Below are 26,907 nucleotides of genomic sequence, written 5' to 3' on the forward strand. Positions count from 1 at the left end.
TTAAAGTTCTTGAAAAACTTCAAAGTCACACAGCAGCTCTGTCCCTAGCCAGCAAGGAAGAATTCACATTGCTTTGCAGAACATTTATGAAATACAAACATTCATGATCCTCAACACAACTAAACTGCACAGAAGTGCATATGGATGAGTGGTTGGTGCTCTGGCGAGTATGGCTCTGCACTCACTGCCTGCAGCATTCCAAAAGATCTATTTCCCCTGCCTGTAAATCATCTTAGAAAGATTCACCATTATAGTTAGGCGTTTAATCTCATCTGTAATTTTGAACATTTGAATATTTTGTATTGCAGGAGGTGCCATTTTCCACAGGAACGCACTGGACTGCTGTTTGCACTGACAGAAATGCACAGTCTTGCAAACACATGTGCCTTACCTGACTTCAGCAAGTAGAATTAACATGTGCCCAAAAGTTTCCAGGAAGGGGGACTTCACACAATTCATCACATTGTATATTGTGTTTTGAGCAATGTCACATAAACCAAGATTTCCCTTGCTAGTCTCTCTCCACTCAGGTATATGGGAGCAAGTAATAATAAAAGGCTTTTCTTAGTATACACCTGGGTCTATTCACTGCATCACAAGTACTAAAATGTTGACTGCAAATACTGAATCTTCCCAAACTGCTAAAAAAGGAGTTGCTAACTGTGCATCAGACAGATATTCTCAAGAATACATCAGTAGCTTTGTGCCCAAAAAGCTTTCAGGTATAATGATAAGAAAGTAAATTGAAAAAGGCACAAAGTGGAACCAGGATATGCTACTGTATGTGGAAATTATTATTACATGTTTTTTAACCTCTTCTCTTCTATCCATCTTTCATGAGTATTCTTAAAACATTTCAAGCAACTTTTAGCTGACACAGCTAATACTGCTGTAAATAGGCATAAATGTCAGAATCTACCACCTTCAAAATTATGTGACTTTGTGGTTTCTTAGAAATTTGGCACAGCAAGTCTTAAACCAATTGGAGGAAAAACCCCACAGAAATTCTTTAATTATTTTATTAAGTATTTTCCAATTAAAGAAAAACACCTGCAAGAATGTTTTGGCTTAGCGAGATATTAATTCTTGGTAATGATCACATTTATTTCCACTGACTGTGAAGAATCTGAGGCCCAGCTTGCTCTAATATTCTACCTCAGCACTAATCCTCAACACTAATCGCATTCTTCTACATCTGGCATCCTCTAAACCATCTTTTCATAAACCTTCTTCTAAATTAATTCTTTCCAAAACACTTATTTACTGTTTGCAACATGTTTCACAATTACAGGATTTGCTTTCAGGCTGAGGTCTGGAGCAGAGCACCCAGTCCAAGCTGGGTGCAGATGGCAGGCAGCTGTGCAAACAGAGACATCCACTCCCCAGCCGAAGAGCAAACCTACTGCCAGGAATGGAGAGGCCCCCCGTGTGTCTTTAACAATTTCAAACACTACAGGCAGGGAAAAGCTGATAAATTACAGAAAAATACTCCACTTTTTTCTCCCTTTTGGTGCTCCACTGAAGCCTCCTGCATGGCCATCCACACGGAATCCCTCCTGTGATTGCAGGGCAGTGTTTCAGTGACAGCATGAGCCTGTTCTGCTCCAGCTGGGCAGCAGCAGCAGCTTGCCCAGAGCTGCTGCAGGTCACCCTAAAGCCCAGGTTTTTTAGGTGGAAGGAAAGCAGAGCTGCCCTGTTCAGCCTGGAGAAGAGAAGACTGAGAGAAGACCTCACTGCAGCTACAGCTTCCTTGTGAGGGAAGAGGAGGGGCAGACATCGATCGGTTCTGTGCAGTTACAGGACCCAAGGGAATGGCCAGAAGTTGTGCCAGGGGAAGTTTAGGTTGGATATTAGAAGAAGGTTCTTCCCCCAGAGATTGGCTGGGTGAAAGGAAAGAAATTGTGGAGTGTGGCTACAGGTATTGCCATTCCATGCATTCACCAGGATGAACACCTCGTTCAAGGAAGGTGCCAACCAAACTCTAAAGCTACAGAGAAGATGCAGCTGGAAAGGTAACAAAGAAGTCATCTGTATCTCTAAATCTTTGGTTAGAAAAAAAATACCCATGCAACAAGCACTTTCTGTACAGGTGAGAGTTCTACCTGTGGTGCAAGAAAATCATCAGATTCTTCCACAGAATCTTGGACCAATAATAGATAAATAAATACTCCAATCTGGAACAACATCAGCACTTCCAGTTAGTAGCCCAGAGAACGTGACAGTCTTCCTTACCTTTCACACTGAAAATACGAGCTAAAACAAGACTAAGAAATTTCTGACTGTGCCCAGAGGGAAACCTCCAGGCATTAAGGACATGCTTCTGCTGCAGAACTCCTGCAGCTGCTAATGACAGCACTAAAGACATCGCCCCACAGCTACTCAGCCCTGGCTGCATTCCTGTGTCACCTTGGCAGGGACACACAGCTCACCCCTCTGTGGCCAGCACAGCGAACTCCACGGAACAGAGAGCTGAACTGCACTTGTGGATCTCTGCAGAGGCGTGAGGACATTTCTGCTGCAGAAACCAGCGGCAGCTGTTGCCACATTCCCCTTCACAGAGAAAAGCAAGACACAATTCTTCCCAAGGATTTCTGAGATTCACATTCTCTGAACTTCAGGGAAAGGAGAACACAACCCTTATCTCATTTGCTGTGCCTGTGTTTGTGCCAAAGCAGAATGCAATATGGAGATTGTTTACCCAAAGTGATGGGGTTTTGTTTCCTTGGCCTGTCAGGGCCTAGCGTGTGTGTGTCCAGACTGTCACGAGAGAGTCACGGGATGAACGCAGCTGTGTGAGCAGAGTGAGTGCTTGGCAGACTCAGTGTAAATGTAATTTATATAGTATAGAATAATATAGTATAATAAGGTAATTAATCAGCCTTCTGATACCCATGGAGTCAGAGGCATCACTCTCTCCCCTTCATCGGGGGTTGCCTTGATTCGACAGGCAGCCACCCCATGTCCCACACAGCCTCAGCACAGGCCCCGCCAGCCCTGCTGCCTCCTCAGGGTAGGAATATAAAAAAGTAAAAGACTTTAGAAAGTGCAAAAAAGCCTCAAAAAGTGGACACAAAGCTAAGAAAGGCTGGGAAATTTCTAAACCTTCTCATGGGAAACTAGGAAGTTGAAAACCAAGTGAATACATTTATATTTGTCATAAAGAACAAGAAAGAACAAGAACTTATGGATAGTTCAAGATGTGAAAAGTTCTAGATATATGCTTTGCAAAGATGACAAAAAGGTTCAATCTTAAATAATGAATTATTGTGTATTGTTTGAAGTTTATAAAAGTCCTTTTGTTAATGGTAAACCCACGTGAGTCCTTTTCTTATTGGTTAGAGTATAATGACTTTACACCTTTTATGCTATTAGTTCAAAGAATATGTAAAAAAAGCTTTGCATAAACTGCCATCTTGTCTCAGATCTGAATTTGCACGGATGTTATTTTCCTGTGTCTCTTGCTTCTCACTTGTATGATACAGACAAAAAATAAATCCTAAGTCTAAAACCAGTCAGAGTCCCATCCCATTTGTGAGACGCAAACCAACCCAGCAGAACTCAGCATTCTGCACAATCCCATCCCTTCTGGTGAGACTGCCAGCCAATTAGCTGCGTAATTAATTCTTCAAAAGCTTCAAGATGCTTTTCCATCTGGGCTTGCCTCTTACCATTTGTTCCGTCTCCTGTCTTACCAGCCGGGGCAAATCCAGCTGCCCCCAGTCAGATCATGTTGTAATAAGTTAGCTAAAATTACATTTTCTTCATGCTGGAAAAGCTCAATCCTTATTGTATATGTTATATTTTATAGCATTATCAGAAGTTAGATTAGCATTATTATCAATATTATTAGATCTTATTGGTTGACAATACATTTACACTAAGTTCATTGGTTGGTAGATGGTATTTTGCACATTTATCAAACTTTTGTACTTTTAGTTAGTTTACATATTTTTCTACTGATTCACATGGGACAGATCATATTGTTTATACAGGTGTGCTTGTTTTTCACCCTAGGAATAGATTGTTGTGTTAATCAATTCTCATTTTCAAGATGTTTTTGTATGGGAACTTGTAAGCTATTGTTAGCTTAGCTGAAGTAGCAGGGCCTAACCTATATTTTATAAGATTTTTCTTTATAACATTTTTACCTGTCTGCAACAAGATCATTCACTAAGATCTCCAGATGAAATATGGTTTTTCACTAAAAACCAATAATACAATATCGGCTATTCATGAGCAGAACAAATCAAATAAAGAATATTTTCTTAGTTGCCCTGCAAATATTGTACTTTGCTCTTCAGAGATTAAACCACGACTTCTCCAGTTTCAGGGGCAGTGCTAAGTTTATACTGCATTATAACATGTATGAACTCATATATATATCCAAAGAGTTGATGCCTTTTTGTTCTAGAACATATGGAAATTCCAGCAAAAAAATGTTCTTGCACAGAAGAAATAAATAAGTGGCATAATAAATGAAATAATTAATTTTAGAATTAAAGTCATTTTTATTCTAAAAATATGGTCTCAATTCCTTCTGTTGCTTTCACCATATTTATTGAAAAATACAGATATCCATGCATTTCCTTTGACTTGTAAGTAATATTAGAATTAATTTTGGATAGCAGGATGAAGTTAAGATCAAAGCTCTGCATCCACATCAAGACAATTTGGTTGCTAGTTTTCAACAGCAGCTGTTAAGGTAGCAAGTTTGGTTTTCATTTAAGGATTTAAAGTATTTGTTTCTACCTTCTGGTTCACAGATCTGAAAAATAATAGAAACAGCTCCACTTCAGAAATTTAAAATTAGTTTTCACCAATTTAAAAAATACAGCAAATGATAGCCCCATAGGATCTATCAGTGCAATAGCTTTCAAACGAATACCTGGCTTGGCATTTTCTCTGCTGCCATTCAGCATCCTCCAAAGTTCTGACAGACTTTTTTTTTTCTTTGAGAGACACTGATTACGTTATTTTTAGTCACAGTGTAATATCTACTCTCTTCCAGCCCAAACTGAGCAAACATTTTCTTGTCACTTGTGATTTCACTTACTATACTCCTGGGACTCACAGACTTAAACTGAGATTGTCAGACCATTATTATACCCACTGTTACAGAAGAGGAGCACCCCTTCCTGCTCTTTTTTCTTGCCAAAATCTTATTTATTTGAAGCAGATTCCTGCTGAAAATCAAAGTGTAGTTAAGATTATGTGTTTTGTGTACCAACACAACAACAGTGTAACCGCTATTTTTTTCTTTTTTTTCCCCCTTTCACAGAAAAGATAAATGCTCATTTGAGGAAGAAAATATCATTCAGAAGGACTGGGCACACAGTGTTAGACAGAAACAGTTGTTTGCTGTACCAAGTTAGAAGTTCCGTGATGGCAATCCAAACCTCCTGGCCTGTATCAAATCTCCTCTGTGGCCAAGAGTCACAGAGCACATGCTAGAGAAAGACACAGAAATCCTTCAGGGCTCTATTTGGAAGAGGTGGCTTTTCCTGTGCTCTGTGCTGACCTGGGATTGTGATGTCATTTGGCCCATTTTTATGTACAGCTGGAGACTCACAGCTCTGCTGGCACAGGGGTCACTCACACTGCGCACAGTCAGGACAACAGCTACACCCCCAGCCTTCCTGTGACAAGGCTCTGGAGTATTTCCAAATTAGCAACTGATTTACTGCTCCACACGGGCGAACTGAACACACATTGTGTACAAAATCACATGGACAAACCACATTTCTAGGAGGTACTTTGCACTTTGTTGGAAAAGGAGCAAAATCAAGGGTTGGTGCCTGCCATTCTTGCCCACAGGAATCAGCTGTGGAAGGAGCTCTGTGGTAATGAAGAGGACACTCACTCATTGAGAGGGAAGTGAAATGCAGGGCAGTAAACTACCACCCCAAGCACTCATCATGCATTTCACTGCTGGGACTGATTATCCTGCTAATGTCTTTCTTACAGCAGCCATCTCTAAAACCAAAAAGAATTATTATATTTCAGATAATATAAACCAAAGAAAAAATGGCTTAAAAAGCTTTCATAGGTGTGAATTTTAGAAGATTAGAATATTCTTTAGTGACTTAGCGAGATACAATTATACAGACTTCTGCCAAAAGCCTTTTATTTTTTTTCTCACATCTCACAAACTTTCTATACAGATCACATATGTTACACGATGACCCCCTTCAAGGGAAGTTTTATGGGATTGTACTGCAAAGCAGCTTTATTTCCTATTCCTTTCACCTACAATATATCTGTAGTCTGTTTAGATTGTGAGCTCTCACAGACAGGATTGCAGGCTACGATGTCTTGATCTAGTTTGCAATACAGCTGCTTTGCAAGTCTCCTGGAGTGCATAATGGCTCTGATCTCTTCTGTGCAGATGGGTTTTGTTTTATTTTTGTTGGTTTGGTTTTTTTTTTTTTTCCCTTTTGCAGGTCAATCTGTACTGGTACAAAATTTTCAGAGCCATTCAGCTCTGCTTTGCTCCAGCTCTTGCCCCACAGAGCACTAAACTATGCAGGTACTGGGCACCACAGGCACCATGAGCTACCTGGGCAATGCCTGGCAGTGGACAAAAGCCTGCCCTTACATGATCCATGTTCCAAAAATCATCAGACACATTGCAAATGAGGTGGAAACCAAATAATAGATAATAACAAAATTATTATAATTGTAAGCAATAGGAACTATATTCACTCTTAAAGGTACCAATTTTCTAAAGGTTGTGATTGACCTGCACAACAATTCTTTCAGAGGAAGGTTTCAAACCTTTAGATTATGTTGTAATTAAGGGAGAGGGGAAGTAGCTGTTGATCAGTAGGAGACATGGAGACCTCAAAGCACAGACACTCCAAAGTCATACACTACATTTTTCTGGTGTCAGTTACAATATGTTAATTTTATTTTTGCAGTAATCAAGCTGTCAGACATACCAGAAAGAACAGAACACTGAAGCACCACTTTTCTTCTGTCTAGATTAATGCCACTGCATCACAGTAATGTGTTAGCACAATGGTTTCTGAACAACCACAAACAATCTACAAGGCTATTATATTTAATTGCTATTTAGATAGTTTATAAATCTACTGTAAACAATAGCAAGGATGCACTCATAATGCAGCTGCAAGATTAGTTACTAATGTCATGACATAAACCAGGCCATGAACTCAGACTATCAGCAACTCCATGGTAACTCTGATGCTTATGTCCTTGATTTCCAATAAATGCGGGGAAGCATTGCCCTCTTTTGTTTCAACACACATTAATTATGTTGCCTTTCCAATGATATTGGATCATGATGCTCACTAAATTCACACCCTGCCTCATCCCATGACAGCTTACCCAGGAGAGCAAACATAGTGTAATGTGCTATATAAATAAAATAATATATAATACCTGAACTATGACCTACGCAGAAAGCTGCTTCATAAATCTGCTGCACAGATCACAGCAAGACTGCCTTGCCCCCAAGCTGATGGTCTGGATCTGCTGCTTCCTGCCATGGAGCTGCCTGAAGAGCTCTGCTAGCTGCAGCACTGTGCCAAATGTCACTGAGGGTTGGGCTGCTCAGCTCTCTGATCTTTGTCTAAGTGATGTGAAGAACAGACTTTTCCAAAAACAGAGCATGCTCAGGAATTCACACTCCTCCTTCCTCACACTTACTGATTGCTTCTGACTAATGAGCCAGCATGGAGCTTATAACAAAATCATAATCTGTCCTTACCATAAAATCTTTTAAAATGATCTCTGGTTATTTCAGGCTCATCTTACACAGATATCAAGCATTCAATTATGCCCAGACTGATCAATCCATAACAAACTAAACTGAAAAATTTTCAACTTATTTACTACAGAAGGAAAAAAAGCAATGTTGGAAGACAGAAAAATATCTAAAGAAATTGTAAGGGATTGGTATCAGAGGAGGAATCTTCTGTTTTCTTTGACAAAATGTAAGAAAGTAGCATTACAACTGCAAGAACAAAAGTAAAAACATACAGAATTGAAAATTCTGAGCTGTAAAGTCATACTTACATTTTCTACTATTTTTAGGGTGGTGGGCAACCCCTGAGAACTTTGTATGAAATACAATAGACCAGGCTGCCTCTGAGCATCTCCTACATGAGAAACCCAAGCAGAATTGAACACAAAGGTTGTGCTTTCAGCTGCTATTGCTGACCCAGCCCATCCTGCTGTATGGGACACGTGCCTTCATCTCCCCACTGCACACAGGGTTCAAGCTGCCTGTTGTCTTTATGATGGGCCAAAATTTTAGTGGATGACATCCACCTGTACAGACACCACATAGCACATCCAATGCAAGAAACACAGTTTGAAAATATCTCATTAAGAACGAGACAAGAGGAATTAGGAAATTTTCACTAGCTCTTAGACCAGCTCTTAGATCTGTTTGGGACAGTTTTGCATCTGGGAAACAACCGCTGAAAATAACTTTTTGCTTTCCTTCCACACAAAACTTTTCCATTTATATTTCTGTAAATGAGCTGTCACCTGCCATAAACAGAGAAGGAAATCAATGCATTGTTTTCTCTTAGATATCAACAGTACTCCTGACTTTTTAATCCCCGTTCTCCAGGCCTTGGAGCTGCCAGTGGAGATACATTCCCCACAACTACACATCCACAAGCAGTTCTTTGCACTTCACTGTCTGGTCACAGGCTGAGTCAACGTGAAAGCCTAAAGTCACTTTAACACCGTGCAGCCAAAGTTTAATTAACTCTGATCTTTCAGCACAGAGTGGGAAAGTCATAACCCCACTGCAGGGAAATAGAAACATGCAAGGACATTTATGGGCTGATGATGATGGAATTTTATGTCTCTTTTTTAAGAGAGACTTGGCTAAAATAGAGAGAAATAACCAGGAGAACTGAACATACCCTGAAAGTTGTTCAGCCTTGCAGAGGAGGACAGCCACTATCACTTCCACTGAGAGAAACCTGTCTATGTATCTGATGGCTATTACGTGCTGAATGAGAAAATAGATTTTAACATACAGCAAACAGAACCTGTAAATGGAAGAGGTGGAGGAACCCTGCCACAGAGCAAGAGTTCAGTGGAGTTTGTGTCAAGTTGGTTCTCCCATTTCAACCTGTTCCTAACAGAACTCTGTAGCCACTGGTGCCATCACAGAAACTCCAAAGTCTTCTGCAAAACACTTTACAAAAGGCAAGTAAAAGTCCTGTTTACAATTGATTAGAACAACCTCTGGCACAGAACCTGAACCAGAAAGATGTTAGAAATCTTCAAAGTCTTCTGTTTTGGCATTTTGATGTCTTTCTCTTTAGAATCTTCCTTTTCCTAGGTGTTAAGGAACATAGAATATAGCGGCTTTCTTAGTTTTTTTTTTTTTACTCTTTTTTCCTATTTGCCAGATAAGATAGCTGCTTCCTTAGGTTTTTTTACTTTTTTTTTCCTATTTGCCAGATAAAACTGTTGTTTACATTACATTACCAAAAGATGGATATGACAAATGTTCCATCCCATTCTGGTTGCCAGATAAAGCTGTTGATTACATTACATTACCAAAAGATGGATATGACAAATGTTCCATCCCATTCTGGGGTGCACCATTTTTTAAATCACTAAATATGAAGTGACTACATGGCTATATGATCCAGGGAAACAGGTAAGCATGCAGTGGTTTTGGGCAGGATTTTGGAGTTATATAGAAATACAGTCCATAATAAAACTCAGTTTAGCTAAGGATTCCATCAGATTTCAACCTCTGCTTCACAGTTTTTATAGGTGGCTATTTCCAAAGAATTTTAGACTTAAATATAATTTTCATATTTCTGCATTACAGAAAGGAGCACATTTTTCACACAAGAAGCACAGCAGCCCTATTTTATGACCCATTGGACTTGCAGTTAATATTAGCCAACAGAAGGAAGTGTGAATATTCAGATATGCTTTGTTACACATGGACATGTTGAACAACATGATGAGAGGTGCATATTGCTGTTTTCATTGCTCCCTGCAGGCTGCTGCATGGAAAAGTACTTAGGAATGCTCCTATCACACATGTGTGTCTATACTTGTTTCTGTGTCTTTGTGGGACTGTATGTAAAGAAATACACACACACACACACATATATATACACACACACATACACACCCACACAAGTGAAAAATAATTTGAGTTTTAGCACAGTGATTTATCAAATTTCCAATATATTTGCTTCTGGACGAAAAAATGCATTACTTGTGTAATGCAGGGCTTCCATACGGACTCAAATATTAGCTGCATGCTAGATCAGTGATAACAGAATAAGAATCAGCAAGAGGAAACATCTTTTATCTCCTCTCTTGATTTATTCACTATAAAGCTGCTGGGCCTTTTACTGTTTCACATGACAAACAGTGGTAGAGGAATAATGCCCCTATAAAACATATGATTTTCTCATTATTTCTTCACCTCTTTCAGACGCAGCCAAGTGGCTATTCCCACAAAGGGCCAGCAATATCTAACCCTTAATACTCAGCATTTTAAACTGCCTTTGATACTAGAACATGTTTGTTGTATTTCACCAAGCAAATTGATGAAGAAAGTTCTTTGCTCAACTTAGCCTTGCCCCATTTATAATGTTCCATTTATAATGTTGTAGTGATCTCTAGAGCCCACAAAACTTTTATTGAATATATCCACCCTTTGTAAGCAAAACTGTATTTTTTCCTGTTTTGCCAAACTGCCTGTGTTTTCTGACTGCATTCTTCATTCCCCTTTTCTGAGATGGGAACAAAAGCTTTCAGCTGGAGTATAACTTTTGGAACTAGAGACCATGCATTAAATGCTCCTCCAATCCCTATTTAAGTGGAGTATGCAGCCAGAAATTCATAATGGAAATTCATAGTTCAGTAGAATACCTTCAGAGCAACTCATATTATTTTTTTTCTTTGAAGAACAGTTTGAACCAAATAATTTAAATTAAAAGACAAAGACCATTTAGATTTTACAATGGTAGTTTGACAAATCCAAGAGAAAAATCCAATGTGCAGCAGAAAGTAGGAAGAAAGTTAAACTAAGTCTTTTAGGTAACTCCAGTTCTGTGGTCTCAGCTGGGTGGGCAATGCTCAACCACAATTCCCTCCCTTCAAAGAAACATCCTCAGCAGGACAAAGGACCCCCAAATGTGCTCTGAACTACAGAAGTTTGGTAATTGAACCCGTCATGCATTTTAAATGAGGTATCATACCTGATGTTAATGTCACATTGAAGTGTTCTTGTTTATTTCTAGTTTTCAGAATAAATTCAAGCAGACATTTTCCTCTCAGTTTCACTGCCATTTGCCTCATTAGCATAGTCATTAAAAGGAAATATGAAATAAAGCCTTGACATTTCCATATGTAATTTTAAGTTACTCATCTAAAATACAGTAAGTCAAAAGAGCAGAAGACTTTGCAGATAAACAAAAAAAAAGAAGAAGAAATACATTTATTTAGGATTTACTTCATTAGCATTAATTAAACTTTTACTTCATTTGCATATGCAAGTGTTCTTGCCAGGAGGGGGTGCCAAGTACCCACAGCACTAATTATGCAAAAAAGAAAACACATGGCAAATATTTTACAGAAAGATAAATTACCGTGTTTTATAGCAGTTGTACATTACCTTGATAGACCAAACAGTAAATGGAGCTTTCAGCAAGTAATGGCTGTTAAAGCATGTGTTGAGCAAGGTAACTGCCCAAGAACAATCCTGCTAATTCCTCATTTACTAAAATTAGTCCATTGCTTATCTGAATACACAGAAAATAATACAACATCAAAGAACTTTGCTGCTGCACTATTTGTCTTATCTAAAAAATTCTTTGAAAGCCATTGGGAAAAAAAGGCTAAAATATTGATAAAAGGCAATTGTAAGGTAATATATGTTAATGAATTCTGAGAGATATTTGCATTTTTGTGGGGCAATAGGTATTGATGGGGGTGTGAAGGGAAGTTGAAGCCCCAAACATGACAAAAGGATAAACATAAGATGACTCATCACAGAGCAAAAGGGCAGAGTTCTTGAAATGTTACATTTATTAACAGCAATTAAAGCAGATTTTGCTGTGGTTTATTTCTGGCTTTTAGGTAGTTTCAATACAAGCTGACGTCCTCTTTCACTGGATCTTTTTCATTCTTTATGTAAAAGCTTCAGATTCTAAGATCTATTATTTGCAAGTAACGGGGGTTTTTAGTTGGTTTTTTGGAAGATGAGGGCAACTTATAGATTCATAATATTTAAATTGCTTTCTAAAAATTAATGAGAACATCTTGAATCCACAATTCAGCTACAGCCAGCAAATTGTTCTTAGCGTATACAGCTTAATAAGTAATTGGACTCAGTGATGACCTAAATTAAAACAAAGCATTGTAAAAGCTCATCTTCAGTCCTACCATTTGATAGTGTTGTATTTTATTGGTAGCATCAATTTTTGTCAAAGCTTCTAAAAAATATTTTTCTTTAGTATTCTGGATAGTTTTACTATTTTCTTCATTTCTGTGTGGTTAAAATATGTATTAATTTATGCATAGACATTAATCTGTAAGTGGATAGATCATTATTTATATTGATCCATCCAAATATGTAACTCAAACTCCCCTCAGAATCACTAAATATATCAAAAGAAAAACGAGCTTACTGCAATAAATAACACAAAACATCTATAATAAATACAAAGGCAAAGTAAATTGCACGTATGTATGTTCATAGAATAAAGTGAAACAAGGTATTTTATACAACATAAACAACATGTACCACCACCAAGGCAGAAAAAAATCTGTGTATAATTTTTAAGGAAAAGCCACGCCAAACTTGAACAACTTCTAACCATGCTTCACTGGGAGCTAGTGGAAGTAGCCCACCCAATAACTGGTCAGAAGAACTATTAGTATGACAAGCAGCACTGCAGAAGAACACAAGAGCGTTAACAGACGCTTAAATACAGCACTGCAAATGTTGGAGACATCTCCAGCCTGAACTTTGAGATCCAGGCTCCTACTGAAGAACATCCCCACAGACAGATCCTGAGCTGTTTATCCTGTGTCAGACACAAGCCACGTCCAGCACATGAAAACCTTTGCTACAAACTACTGGAGAAGATAAGGCTCAAGAAGGGAAAAGTCTGGATAAAAACCAGGGTATTTCAACAACAGAGGCCCTTTAAAAACCCCAAAGCATTCTTCTTCTCACTAAAGCCTTCCCACAGGTATGGGATAGCTCTCTCTCAGACACAAGCAGTGAGGTCTTTAATCAATAAACTGGAGGCAGAAAAATGTTGATGAAAGAAATTAGATCTGTAGTTGAATTTGTCTTTCCTGGAATTACTTGATGCTGCAGTCATGGATTCTATGGAGGCAAGATAAAGAGATAATCAACTAATGACTTGCACAACTTCAATCAAACATGAGTAATGTTTGGCAAATAGATGAACAGCTCCTTAACATGCTATGACACAGAAATGGTATTTTAGATCTGGCACAGTTCTAACACAGTTAAAAGGCAGCATTCTAAGAGAGTGACCTTGAAAAAAGTTCCCATTTTAAGAACTATGTGACCTTAAGATACATTAATTCATTAGATAAAAGTTTCTTCTCCCCAGTGGCAAACATTTTCAATTTCACCACCAAAATGTCATGAGTCAAGCAGCAGATGTTTCCCTGAGCTTTCCTCTTAATCACTACAAAACCTTCTACTCTAGGTAAATAGCAAGGAACCGAAATAACTTGCAGCCACTGTGGTAGCTGGAAAACAATGGTACTGTGGCTCAGTCACCTGGCCTCTGACAGAAAACTAACTCTGTTCTTCACTAGCCACATGGGGCATGATCTGGGGCCCATTAGACAGCTCCAGAAATTATCCCTAACAGTAAACTTAGACTGATGCACGCTTTCCACAAGGATGTAAAATACTGCATACACTTGATTTCTCTGCAGCCATATTCCATCTGTGCAATAAGCACTTTGTGGCTTCAAACTTATTTTCCTTCCTGTTTTTTTTTTTTTTTTTTTCCTTCAAATCCTTACATTATCTGTTTGAACACCTTGCCAATTCCTTCTCATTGGAATACTTTAAGATAACCATGCAGGCTGCACTGTTACTTAGATCTGCAGAACTGTGGACGGGAAACACCTTATTTTACACTATAGCCTATTGAAAATAGTTGACCCAAGTCCATGTGTCATCCCCCTATCATTTGGATTTAATCCAGTACATTCCAAATAGTTATAGTGTAAAGTTGGGATCTCTGCTCAGTCAGACATACCTGAGCCTCGTGTTTCACATTTTGGGCTAATTTTGCTGAGCAGTCCTGGCTGCAATATTGCTGCTCATTTCTGCACCACAGATGAAGGGGGACATTCCTCCTCGCTTTAGAGAACTACATACACTCTGTGATGGCACACAGCACATGTCATGGGTACTTCTACATCAAATTTTTGTATATAAAATCAATCTCTTCCCCAGCTGTTCTCCACTTGTTCTTCACTTGTAAAGAATGGCTCTTGGAGATCATTACCCAGTTAATACACTATGATTATTTTATTTAGAGTAAGCATTTCATTGCTTGTTTTACTCATGAATTACCACTATTTCCACAGGAAAGACAAGTTTTGTTCAGGAAGGTAAACCACTCATAGTGTGTTTGGCAGCATGGGTCTATGAGACTGCAGCTTTGCTTGCACCCAGGTACAAACATTGGTAGCTACTGATGGATTTTCATCATTGGATCTCTCTCTTTACACCTCCCTCTGTGCCCTGTTTCACTGCTGTTCGCCTCCTGTACTATTTTACTAAAACCTACTAATGCAGTGTTTGTTCCAATGACAAATTTTATAACAGAAATATTTGGGCAATGTGTCCTCAGCCACACATCTTTCCTCTGCCTAACCTGTTCTGCTGGACTGAACTCTCAGTCCTGCTTCTGCTCGAGGCAGATGTTTCTTTGGACAGCAGCAACAACCATTACACACAACAGTCTTTATTCATTCATGCTCCTTCTACATTTTTGGCTTGCTGCTGAAATGGGAGGGCAGTGCAGCAAGGCACTTGTGTCACTTTGGAAACCTCCTTCTGCCACATGAACAGCTTCAAGAGGACATCCTTCTAATTGGCATTCCTAAAGTCACCTTCAGCGGACTGTTCCTGCAGGTGTACATCCCTATGGCAACACTCGGTGCCATTCAGAGTGCACAGAAGATTTTGTGTTCAAAGTTATTATTTCCTAATTCTGCAGACCATATGGCACCATAAAACCCACAGTAGAGCAGATATTTTTAAAGCATGACATTAACTTTACTAGGGACATTAGCAAAGATGAGTAATGTTATCCTCGCTCAAGTATGAATTATGCCAATGTTTTCAGATTTGGATGATTAAGGTTGTACCTAAAATGATCACCTATTTTTTTGCAGTTCTGCGATGTAATAGGAGTCCACCTGTGCCTGTATCTGAAAGGTTCCATACATATTTTCAGAATGACATTTTAAGCAAAACACATAAAGATAGCATTATTCTGATTTATTTTTCTGAGGTTTATGATTGGTAAATCTGACCCGGTTATTTTGAAATATCTCACAAAAAGATATTTCCTCAGAAATCACTGCATTTCATTTTAGTTCTGCTTTAGATTACTGATCCTCTGATCAGTACAGACAAATGTACAGATCCTCTGTCCAGTACAGAGGAATCTTACAAACTGCAATTTAATTAAAATATTTCTTAAATCTGTTCAATTTTGCAAAAGCTTCTCCTTTCTACTACAACCTATGTAGTTTGCCACATTCCATAATGCTGCTGGTAAATAACCTATGTATTTATTACCACTAATCCATTAAAATATTTCTTAAATCTGTTCAATTTTGCAAAAGTTTCTCCTTTCTACTACAACCTACGTGGTTTGCCACATTCCATAATGCTGCCTGGTAAATAACCTATGTATTTATTACCACTAATCCTGTTGCCATGCTCTCATTATTAATAAATTAATGTGGTTAATTATTAAAACATACCAAGCATGTTCCAATTACTTTTTCTCACCTGCCTCCACTTCCTTAATGGAAAACATCCCAACCAGAAACACTTTTTACTTTCCAACCATCTTGATGAATGATATAAAGCAACAGGGTATATTCTCTAGACATCCAGCTTACAGCTTCTCTGCATGAGCAAGCTGGATGTGCAAGGAGGCCCTGGGATCATTCCTGGGGGCATTAATGAGCTTATTAGAACACTGTAACAAGGATTATCTGAATTTCGTATGCAGAACTGAAGATTTAATCAGTCTCTTGCCTTCAACTACCAACACAGGTCAGCTTAAAATCACTGCTGTTCTAAAACCACAATTTTTTTCTTCTTATATTGACATTGGTTATGGTGACCACGGATGATTAATGTTCATTAAAAATGGTAACACTTCTGGAAAAAAAATTATACATGAAACATGTCATCTCATTTAATTATTATGAATTCAATACAGCACAGCTGACCTCGGCAGTAATTTTCATACTGAAATGAAAACATCACTTTTCATGAGTCCATCACATCACATTTGGATGCTAATTTTGCCCACAGTTTTCATTGATATTGCACTTAAAAGAAAACTGCTTTTCACCTTTAACGTTCCTTCCCACACAGCAGTAGCCACAAAGATGGTTATCCTGAAAATCACCTGAGTGCATATTTAGATGAAGGTGTGATTCTTTCAACAACTGTACCATTTGCTTATTGGGGGTCAGCGTGGAAAAACGTATTTTTAATAAACAATAAACAAACAGAGCTCTCCTAAAAGCTGTAATAGGAACACACTAGCATTGTGCACAAATACGTAACACAACTTATTTTAAGGCTTTCAGTTTTGTTTTTACCTCAGTCTGTCTGGAGTCCATACATTTTTAAAGACTGTGCTTACCAGCTGCTGTCCATGAACACCCCAGGCTGCATACTGTAAAACTGAATCCTCTACTTCTGGAGGGTTTAACTCCCAAACTTCCCTTGAAAAAAGGGAAACATATTTACTTGAAGACACTGATATCACCTCATGCATAGAGCCACTGACAATGACACAGTATGGAAAAAACAATGTGACCTACCTCGTGTGTATGTTATAAATCACATATGAAGCTGTATAAGAATAATGAAAAACCTGTTAAAAAAAAAAAAAAAAAGAATTACAAGACAAAATACAGGATTAAATGCAGGCTACCATGAGCGCAGTCACAGTTTTTCGACACCTGTAAACACTGACACCTTTATTACTGAAAGAAGGTTTTATTGAATTAATTATTACCAATAGACCTGAACCAGGTTTTGAAAGCCGTAGGAAGGACACACACATTCACCTGCTAATTTAACCAGCCACTGTAACGCTGCAACTGCACAGAAAATGTCCCAATTAGAAAAATCTGCATTTCTGTTAAAAAATAACAATAAAAACAAACTCCTCTCTCACCCAAAAAAAAAACCAACCACAAAAAAAAACCCCACTGAGAATATACATTAGGAAAAACCTTTTTTTTCTTCATCAAGCTGTGCAAAAATGATTGCACAGGCATCACAGCTATTCTACTTCAAATGCAAACCAATACAGGCTCATATGGAATTTTTCTGACTGCCTGCTAGGAACAGCCTGAAGGACCTCCCAGGCATGGCTCACAGAACAGAAAAACTCTGTACGTAGTGGGGCTCTGTTTGCTGTGGCTTTCATGAAATAAGTTTTGGTCTGATTTTGGGAGACTTCCTTTGCTTTTCAGGAAAAGTCTGTTGAAGGTTTTTTGATATTTTGAGTAAAAGAAAGAACTATGAGAGCTAACTTTTTCATTCAACAGAAAGTTACCAGTTAATTCTGGATTCAAACCTGTAGGATTCTCTGAGCAGAACAGAAGAGCACTTATAGTGTGTAATGTGATGGACCACCACACCAAAGGGCTCAAATCAAAGCAAACTATTACACATGCTCTCTAGTCAAACATTAGTCTATACATACATAGTGAATAACAGACATCTTGCTCTCTTCCAGGATTGAGTGAATGGTTTTCACCTAGCTCATTTTTTGCCTCTGTCTTGTATCATGAAAGTAACATAATTCCATAGTATTAGTTTTAATATTATTTGAAATTGCTTCATGGTCTTGGAATATGAAATATATTTGCCACTAATTATTACTGAACTAAGCAAAAATCTTTCTAATGGAAACTTCTGTCAGAAAAAAATGTTAGATTACATCCACTAGATTTACTGCAGCTTCATGTCTACAGTTCCAGCATCTCTGCTTGGCACACGGAGGATTTCTTTCTGGACAGGCTAATCCCAGTTAGATGGGGACAGCTACAGATGTAAAGCCAAAACCTTGACATGGCAACATGTGTTGGGAGCTCTTCAGGTTAAACTTTCTGCTCTGGGAACCTTCCAGTGTCTCCTTCAAAGAGAACAGGCACAGAGGGATCCTATGTGGACAGAGCCACTGGAATTTGTCACTGTGGCACACAAAGGGTTTCAGAGGTTGCTATTTTGCCTGGAGGCCATTCAATAACAGAGCCATCTGAAACATCCTTCCACTGACTCCCTTCTCTTTATTAGTTCCCTGCCAACACATGCCAAGAATTTAGCATGCCCTAAATCTTTGCTGGCTGATGCAGCAAGAATCCCAGAAAGGTCTCTACGATTAGTAACTCTGTACAACAGCTGAATATCCCTTGTACAAAATATCCCTTTGAGACAAAAATAATTTCCATTTTCCATGTCCATTGTGTTTAATGTCAGAACTGTTGCTTCAGTAAGAATCATACATATATTAAGAAGTATGCCCCAAACATTTTTAGATGTTACATTACAGCTTAAGAGAAACTCTTTTGTTATGCAAGCCTCTTCTGAGGAGTGTGACTGAAAGAGAGACAAATGGTTAAATCATGGTGGTTTCTCACAGGGTGTGCACAGCCAGAGATTACCCAAAGGGGCACTAGCCAGCAGCCAGTTACAAAGAAGAGAAATGGGTCTCTTGCCCTTGTGGGAAAAGGGAAAATTGTATCAGACATAATGTGTGGAGGGTTGATAAATATTTTGAATAGGAATATTTTAAAAGTAAATTATTGGGCAGAATATATTTCAACAAGAAATGCTAAACTAATAAGTCATTCTGACAGCTTAAACAGAAAATATACTGTAACAACATGAACAACACTTCATATATCATGTGGAAACTCTGCTCCTACCTTGTGTAACGTTTCTGTCTGAACATTTATGCAGAAACATTAATATCTGTTGAAAAAAGTTGAAAGAGCTTCACTTCTAGTGGAGACCACAGTGAGGTCACTTTCAGACAGGATGCTGACATTTTTTCTCGATTTACTCATATTAGTTTTAGTTCTTAACTGGAGCACCATGTATAAATTACAAGTACCAAGCTTCCTAATTCACCCTGCTTGCAAAGAGCCACACACTGAAACACAATCACTGTCGGAATGAAATCAACAAAAAGGATGCAGAAAATATTTCTTTTCCTAGTCTGGCTCTCATATAAAGTGCTTAGGAAGCTCTTGTATATTTGTACAAAGGCTCAACCTGTTTGGCTTCCTCTGGCACGGAGCAGTGCCATGGCAGGGACACAGCCCTTCCCTAACACCACCACACGACACCTGGCACCACAGGCAGGAGTAGCAGCAGCTCTCTAAATACCAGGATCAAACCTCCCACACAGCCACCAGTTGTGTCCTCTGTGGAACAGGCTTGGGGAATTATGCCCTACAATTCCTAGATTGTAGGATGTGCAAAGCAGAAAAAAATACCAGCCTGGTAATTTATCCCAATAACCAAACAAAAGCTCAGGCAGCACTGACCCCTCTCCCCGTGTATTTACAGTGAAGGCTCCCTCCTGAGTGCAAGTCAAACCCAAAGTGCAGCCATTCATATTCCGAAAGGTTTTCAGACATTTCTTACATTTCACATCTTCTGGAGTCCTAACAAAAGACTGAACGAAGAATAATATTTAAACATGGACATTGAATTGCTCCAACTGACCCAAATAAGAGACGTAAAACTGAGGAAAAGGGTTCAGTTTAGTGAAAAATACTCATCTTCTACATACAGAAAAAAAATCAGTTAATGATTATGGACACACAAAACATCTCTAAGACAAAAAGCAATGTAGGAGAGAAAAGCCTTTTAAAATATTAAATGCATTACAGCAATTTCTGCACTGTCATGTCAGCTGAGGAAAACAAAAAGAGGAAAATAGCCTGGTATAATTTAATAAAATAATTATACATGTTAAGGTTGGGCACTGTAAGGAGCCTTCACTTCAGATGTGGCATGTATGATTGCTAGGCTTTAGGCCTTTCTGGCAAGTAAATAACTTGCATGCTTCTGTTATGATAAGCTGGAAAATGTTCCCTGCAATGTTAAGAACTGTGAAAATGGCTTTTTAGATCAGACAGACAGTATACCTCCCCCTCAGTACAATTTATTTAATTTTTCTTTTGCCAGAGAATGCAGTCGGTAACAACCATTGCATATTAAATATTTCTTCTGCATTCATTCTTTTATCAGTTTGTAAAGTGATGACAAGCTTTCATCTGGTGCTGCTCAACATTGAAAAAGTTAGCTGCATTTGTGTATGAAAAAAAATGAAATTACAGAACTCCATTACAAAGGACCTAAAGGAAAAAGGTGCCAAAAGTATTTCAAGACAAATTGCTCCAGTCAAAATGTATTGAAATAACAATCTATTACTCAGCTAACAGCCAACAATAAAAAACACACTTATCAATCATGATCTGAACTTTTAGATGACACATTTAGATGAAGGTGTGATTCTTTCAACAATTGAGTTCTGGAGTTTTATGTGTCCTTTATTCTCTACCTTCCAAGGAATTATTTTTTCTTTCTGCAATTCTAAAAGTGAAATAATTCCATGGAACTCAGTGCATAGCCCAGCAAGATGCAAGAAAACTGCCTTATACACTCTGCCAAACACACTCCACTAATTCTGCAAAATGTTCCAGAAAAGATCCAGTTCACTGTCCCTGGGTAATTTGGAAAACATTTCTCAGCAGAATACTGTTTTTGCTAAAAAGCTGCCAAGAAAACCTCAGTGGCAGTATTTTTATGGTGTGATGAGAGCTCTCAGCTCCAGGGAAATGGAAGAGAGCTGATGACATTAGAACCTCGCTGCTCTATAATCCCAAAATGCTTGGGCATGCCAAACACCTTGATGCATCCTTTATCCATTTCCTGTATTATAAACCAATTACAATCGTTCATGTGTTATTTATTTAGAGCAAAAATGATGCCTTCTTGCTGGCACAGCTTTTTGCAAGGTAGTGGAGTGACTGTCTTGTATTTTTGTTTTCACCCAAACAGGCACCTGCAAACTGAGCTCCTCACTGCAGCTCTCAGTGCTGCTACACTCTGCAAATTCCCCTCTCGGGTTCCAGTAAGGCATCTCACAGGGCATTAAAGCACTCAGTCTGTGCAAGAACTAGAAAAGCTGAGAGGATATGAAATACATTGAAAATTTCAGCACCTGCAGTAATATTTTCAGTTATTCCAAAGCTTAACAGCCAAATGGTGTCCATGTCTTGCACACAGCATGGATATCCATCTATTTGTATTGAACACAGCAAATAGAACATACTATTTAAAAGCTATGCCCTTCCCATTAGTGAGAAAAAAAAGCAGCAGAGACTCATTAAATAGCTGAAATTGCAGTGTTTGCCATCATTCCCATCCCACTTATCTCCAAACACATACCCTGATTTGTAAAAAAAAGACAGTTTCTCAGATAAGGTTCAAAACCATGCAGATCTTTCTGATTCACCAGTGAGATATAGATCTTTTATGGGTTAATTTACACTTCTGATCCCATAAAAAAATAAAATATAGTATTTTATGAGACTACTAATCTGAATGAAAAATTACTATATTCTTGTTCTATGAGGTAAAGAATTTAATCAGCTTTGGACACAAAATAATCAACCTTAGCTGGGTAAAGTTTAAACTTTTGCAATATATGGATGCCTCCCAAACAGTACTAGTCATAAAAAAAGGAAGATCAAAAAACTGTTTTTATTGCTTCACAGGCACAAGTTAATTATTAGGAAGTTCAAAGCTATGAGAGAACCTGACCTGGAAAAGGTTTTCTGTGCCTGAAACCTTTCCTATTTTTTCCAGCTACATCAGTTGGCCTAATAAAAGATATTACCTCTTCCCACAAATCTTGTCTCATTTATCCCTTCAGGCCATCACATCTGTAACAACAAAGTTAGGGAGAAACAAATATTCCTGAGCCCAGCTGAAAAAAAAAATTACTACCTCAAACTAAAAGCGATCCTTCAAAATTAACAACCGGCATTACAGTGCATATCACAAAATGCATGTGATCCCAGAAATTAGGGGACAGGACACAGTGAAGCAGGGAAGTAAACAGGAATGCAGCTTGCCAAGGACACTCACTTCTCCATTCACCCGTGGCCCTTCTCACTTTTGAAGATCTTTCATCATACTTTAGTAAAATGGTCTGGCACATTTCCACACTGCCTCAGTAGGTGCCAGCCACAGGAGCTACTGGCTGTCATGCACAGTGTAAAAAACAGCACCACGACTAGGATTCTGCCTTTATCCTCTTTTCTACAGTTGAATTAAGCACTTGAAGAATTACAGAAAAATCTGCTTGTGCTGAAAACTGAACCAAAAAGCCTTTGCTGTGGTAAAGTGATTAGAAGGCCAAGCAAAATATAACCCATCATTCATCTGCCATTCATGCAACGAAGTACCCACACACAATGACAAACACAATCTCATTCAAGAACCCAAATCTTTAAGAAACCTCGACTAAAGGCTCAAAAATACAATTTAGAAAAACAAATGTAAACATATATTGATTCCTATTTTGCCTTTAGGACAAAAGTACCTTAGAAGAAAAATGGAATATCCAGAACATGCTATGAGCCACAAATATTGAGCAAGGACCAGATGCAGAGTGAAGAGACTATCAGGGGATATAATGAGGCACAGGGTGGTTATGGAGATCTTTTGAAGGGATTACTGATATAAATACAGTGTGCTTGTGGCCAGAAAAAAAACCTGTATTTTTTTTTATATATTTTCAGTAAGTTAACATATATCCAAGTTCATCCCCCATACAAAAAAACACAACCTATACAAAATATAGTAAATGATACAATTCTATGTCTATTATTTATATATATTATGCAAATAATTATTGAAATTCTTTTTCCTGTAGTTAGCACTATTTTACTATCAATTTTGTTCAGAGAACACTGGTGTAATTCAGATTTCCTGCAATGAAAGTGAGAAAAGGCTTTCACAGCAGGTCTTTATTGTCATGTACAAGCTCCTTAGTCTGGTACGCATTTGGAGAACACCAGATTGTTTTGTGGCTGAACTTCCTCCATTGTGGAAAGACTGCTGAAAGCAAATGAGTTACAGTAGGAGGGAGCACTCTCTGCTTGATGCCACCAGGATTCCAAGCAGCAGCTTCTCGCTCTCCAAAAAAACAGATTAACATTCACACAACCAGCTCCTATTCCTCATCTCCTTTTCATGAGCTTTAAGACACGTGACCTTGCTGGGACTGCAGTGCAAAGAGAATGGAATCAGTATCTAATGTGCTGATCACAAAACAATAAAGAAGATATATTCCTTTCTTATCTTTGTATTGCAAGATGTTCAGCACCCTGTTTGTAAAACCTGTGAGGGATTTAAAAAGATTAATTTAGGAGCAGCATGACTACTGCCAAAGGCAAAGCACAGCTGCTGGATGAAACTTCCATCCATTTTGTAATTTATGTGCTAAATAAATTAATAATGTTAATGGCATCAATAACATTATGGTGAAACCCAAATTTCTCTAAAATTCTGTTATCATTCACCTCAAATATTTCCCCCTTTGCCTCTCCAGTCTGACTCCATATGTTCTCCAGCATAGGAACTGCTGCTAAATGGGATTGAACATGGCACAGCCATGGTTGGGTTTGATGTAATTGCTTCCTTGGGTGAGTAAGAGGTGAAGAGACAGCTCTGCAGCATGGAATTCTGAGCCACAGAGGGACACGAAACCACTGGATAACACCTGTGCTGTTAGAGAAGAGTTTGAAAAACCACACTCCATACCAATCAGTGATGGCCTCTGCACATTCATGAAAATAGTATTGATTAAAGACTGGAATTCTGCTGATTTCATGCTATGGCAACAAACACAGTGAGAGCTCAGACTATGCATTGACACCAAGCTCAGCTCACTTTGGGATGCACACCAGAAATGCTTCACACCACGCACCAGTGAAGTGGCACCTTTTGCTCTTGGAGCGCTAGTATTTAACTGGTATTTTCCTGGTGGTTGATTCAGTCAGCTAGACCACAAGAATTAATGACTGATTTCATATTGATTATATCCGGGATAGAGAGAGCAGCAGGGACTTCTCAGTTTAAATAGTATGGCACACACGTTCTTCAGCTGGCTCAGAGCGAACCCTTAGCAACAATCAACTGAAGTGTGTGCAATACTGAGATGATGAACTGCTACCCATCTATAAATCCTATTATTTCTACCTAATTCTAGAAGAAGAAAAAAAAAAAAAAAAAAGGTAATTTTTTGCCACTATTGATGTCTAAATCTCTATATAGTCTTGCACAATTTTGGCCCTTTTGGTGAAATATCTGGTTTCTGAAAACTCTGTATATAATTGCAGAGTCAATTTACGATAGAGCTTGATGAATTTGAGCACTGAAGTTATATGACAAGGTTATAACTTTGAAAAGGATCATATTTATTTGTTTCAATCAGCATTGATTATTTCCCATGATTGATAAGAACCACTGCATATCATTGGTAGTAATTTATAGTTAACATTAATACTTTGGGGTATGAAATATTGCCAGCCATAACAACTATATGCTGCCAAACCACAATAAATATAAAGGCAAGACATTCTGAGACACGTAATTTATCTGTAAGAAAAAAGGCTGTCAAGGAAGCCTAAACAAAAATGCACCTCTAGAAAATCTGTTGGAGCCTCAACTGTTCACACAGAATTTTTCAGTAAGATTAATTATCTCAAGAAAAAGACATCCACTGCAGAATGTAAATTAAATCACAATCAATTAAGCTCAGTTCATATAACCAAGAGTAATGTGATACAAACCACAGTTCAGAATAAATGCAGAAACTTCTTTTTCTTCTCCTACATCAACAGCTGATAAACCATCATTTGGATATGCAACTCAATCAGTTTTGAATATATAATAACTTCAGATGAGTGAATTATTCAGGAAAGACTGTTCTGCATTGCCACTTCTCAAAGCCTCACACATCACTGTCATTTGAAATTCTATTAGTTACACTACCACGTAAAATATGTTTCTTGAGTCTTGTACGAGATGACTTATGACAAAAATTCATATGGGTTTTTTTTCTGGCTTATTCACCTGCAGCATTAAAAACAGAAATGACTGCACTGAAATCATTGTTACATGACAGTGGAACTGGTAAATCTCAAGCCTCAAGCATAACACGTGCTTTTTTTTTTTTTTTTTTGTATTGATACACAGGGTATGTGCACATCCTTTTCAAGCTTATGCTCACACTCATCTTCAATGTGATCAAAATTTGGACTTTATAAGTATGTGGGGATTTACAGAAATTTCTCTTTTCCTGAACTGATTTGCTGACAGCTTTAGAGTGTGCATTTGTACTTTGATCTGGACAAGCGTAAGGGGAAACAAAAGATATAAATTCTGACAGCACAACCAGAACTTAATCTCCATAGAAATATGACACTGGTGAGGGTGCTTGCCTGTGATCAATGCAGCTGAGAATCCAAACCTGTCTTAGAAAAATATGCATTTAAGTACTTTAATATGCCTGACACTTTAGACAGTCTGATATCTTTACAAGGTCCTATGGATTACTCATATCCCACACAAAAGGCATCATCTACAGGGAATTTGGATTGAGTGTCTCCAATTTTAACAATACTGAAAACTGTTAACTGAAAACAAAATATGTTTTAAAACACTGATTCTTAAAGGCAAAGCTTCATCAAGTGTTTTCAGAGTGTTCTGAGAGGGTTTAATTGCTCTTTGAGATACTGTGTAAGAAAGAATCAGGTCAAGACCTGGTTTTATTTTCAGTTTTTCCATTGTGAGTCACATATTGCATTTATTAAAAAAGATTGCTAAAGAGAAAATTTCCAAATGCAGAAAAAAACACCACCTTGGTTAGAAGAGACACACTTCTTCATGTTGTGGTATTTACAAAAATATGCACAAACTGATTCATGTGAAATGTGATGCAAAAAAAAAAAAAGTTTAAAAATGGAGAAAATATTTTCTAAATTAGCATTCCATGTAAATCAGATGTCCAGGTTCTGAGTACAAAACTAAACAGAACAAAAGGTGCCCTAAAATGATGAGGATACAAAAGGAAATCAAAGCATGTGATGAGTCAATTTTGAAGTAAAGACTATAGTCTCAATATCGCTTTTTCTTCTGCAGACAATCTGAGTCACTCAGGCAGCAGTTAGGAAGCAGATACCGGATACTCATCTGCTGTTTGCTTACAAATTGCAGGCGGAGATGAAAAGACCCTGTGGAGCTGGAGAAAGTAGAAGCAATGAGATAAATGGCCTGTGGGTCTGAAGAAATGGAAAGGGAAAATGGAAAAGAAAACTGGGCTGAGGGAAGCAGATGGCTAAACCAGCAAGCATGCAAGATTAAAGAAGGAAGACAAAAAGACAGGGCTAAAAATATCAGGATGGGAAAAAAGAGACATAATAAAAAGAAAGAACAAATCCAGAACAAAACAGAGCTGAGACCCTTAAAGGGCTGGAAATGAAGAGTCTCAGATGAAAGGAGAACAGGCAGCAGGGAGGGAAGGCAGCAAGACCTGC

At 38.2% G+C, this 26,907-nt stretch overlaps 1 protein-coding gene across 1 annotated transcript in view; it reads right to left on the reverse strand.

Moving 5' to 3' along the window:
- Positions 1–26,907, reverse strand: part of DPP10 (dipeptidyl peptidase like 10) — a 244,744-nt gene that overhangs the window by 43,983 nt on the left and 173,854 nt on the right. Inside the window, exons 6-7 of the mRNA XM_041405727.1 lie at positions 17,095–17,147; positions 16,914–16,995 (exon numbers count right to left, since the gene is read on the reverse strand). Coding sequence (XP_041261661.1) covers positions 16,914–16,995; positions 17,095–17,147 — 135 coding nt within the window. The remainder of the gene's footprint in view (positions 1–16,913; positions 16,996–17,094; positions 17,148–26,907) is intronic.

Source organism: Onychostruthus taczanowskii, unplaced genomic scaffold (genome assembly GCF_017590055.1).
Source record: "Onychostruthus taczanowskii isolate IOZ18803 unplaced genomic scaffold, ASM1759005v1 scaffold10, whole genome shotgun sequence".
Taxonomy (NCBI): Eukaryota; Metazoa; Chordata; class Aves; order Passeriformes; family Passeridae; genus Onychostruthus; species Onychostruthus taczanowskii.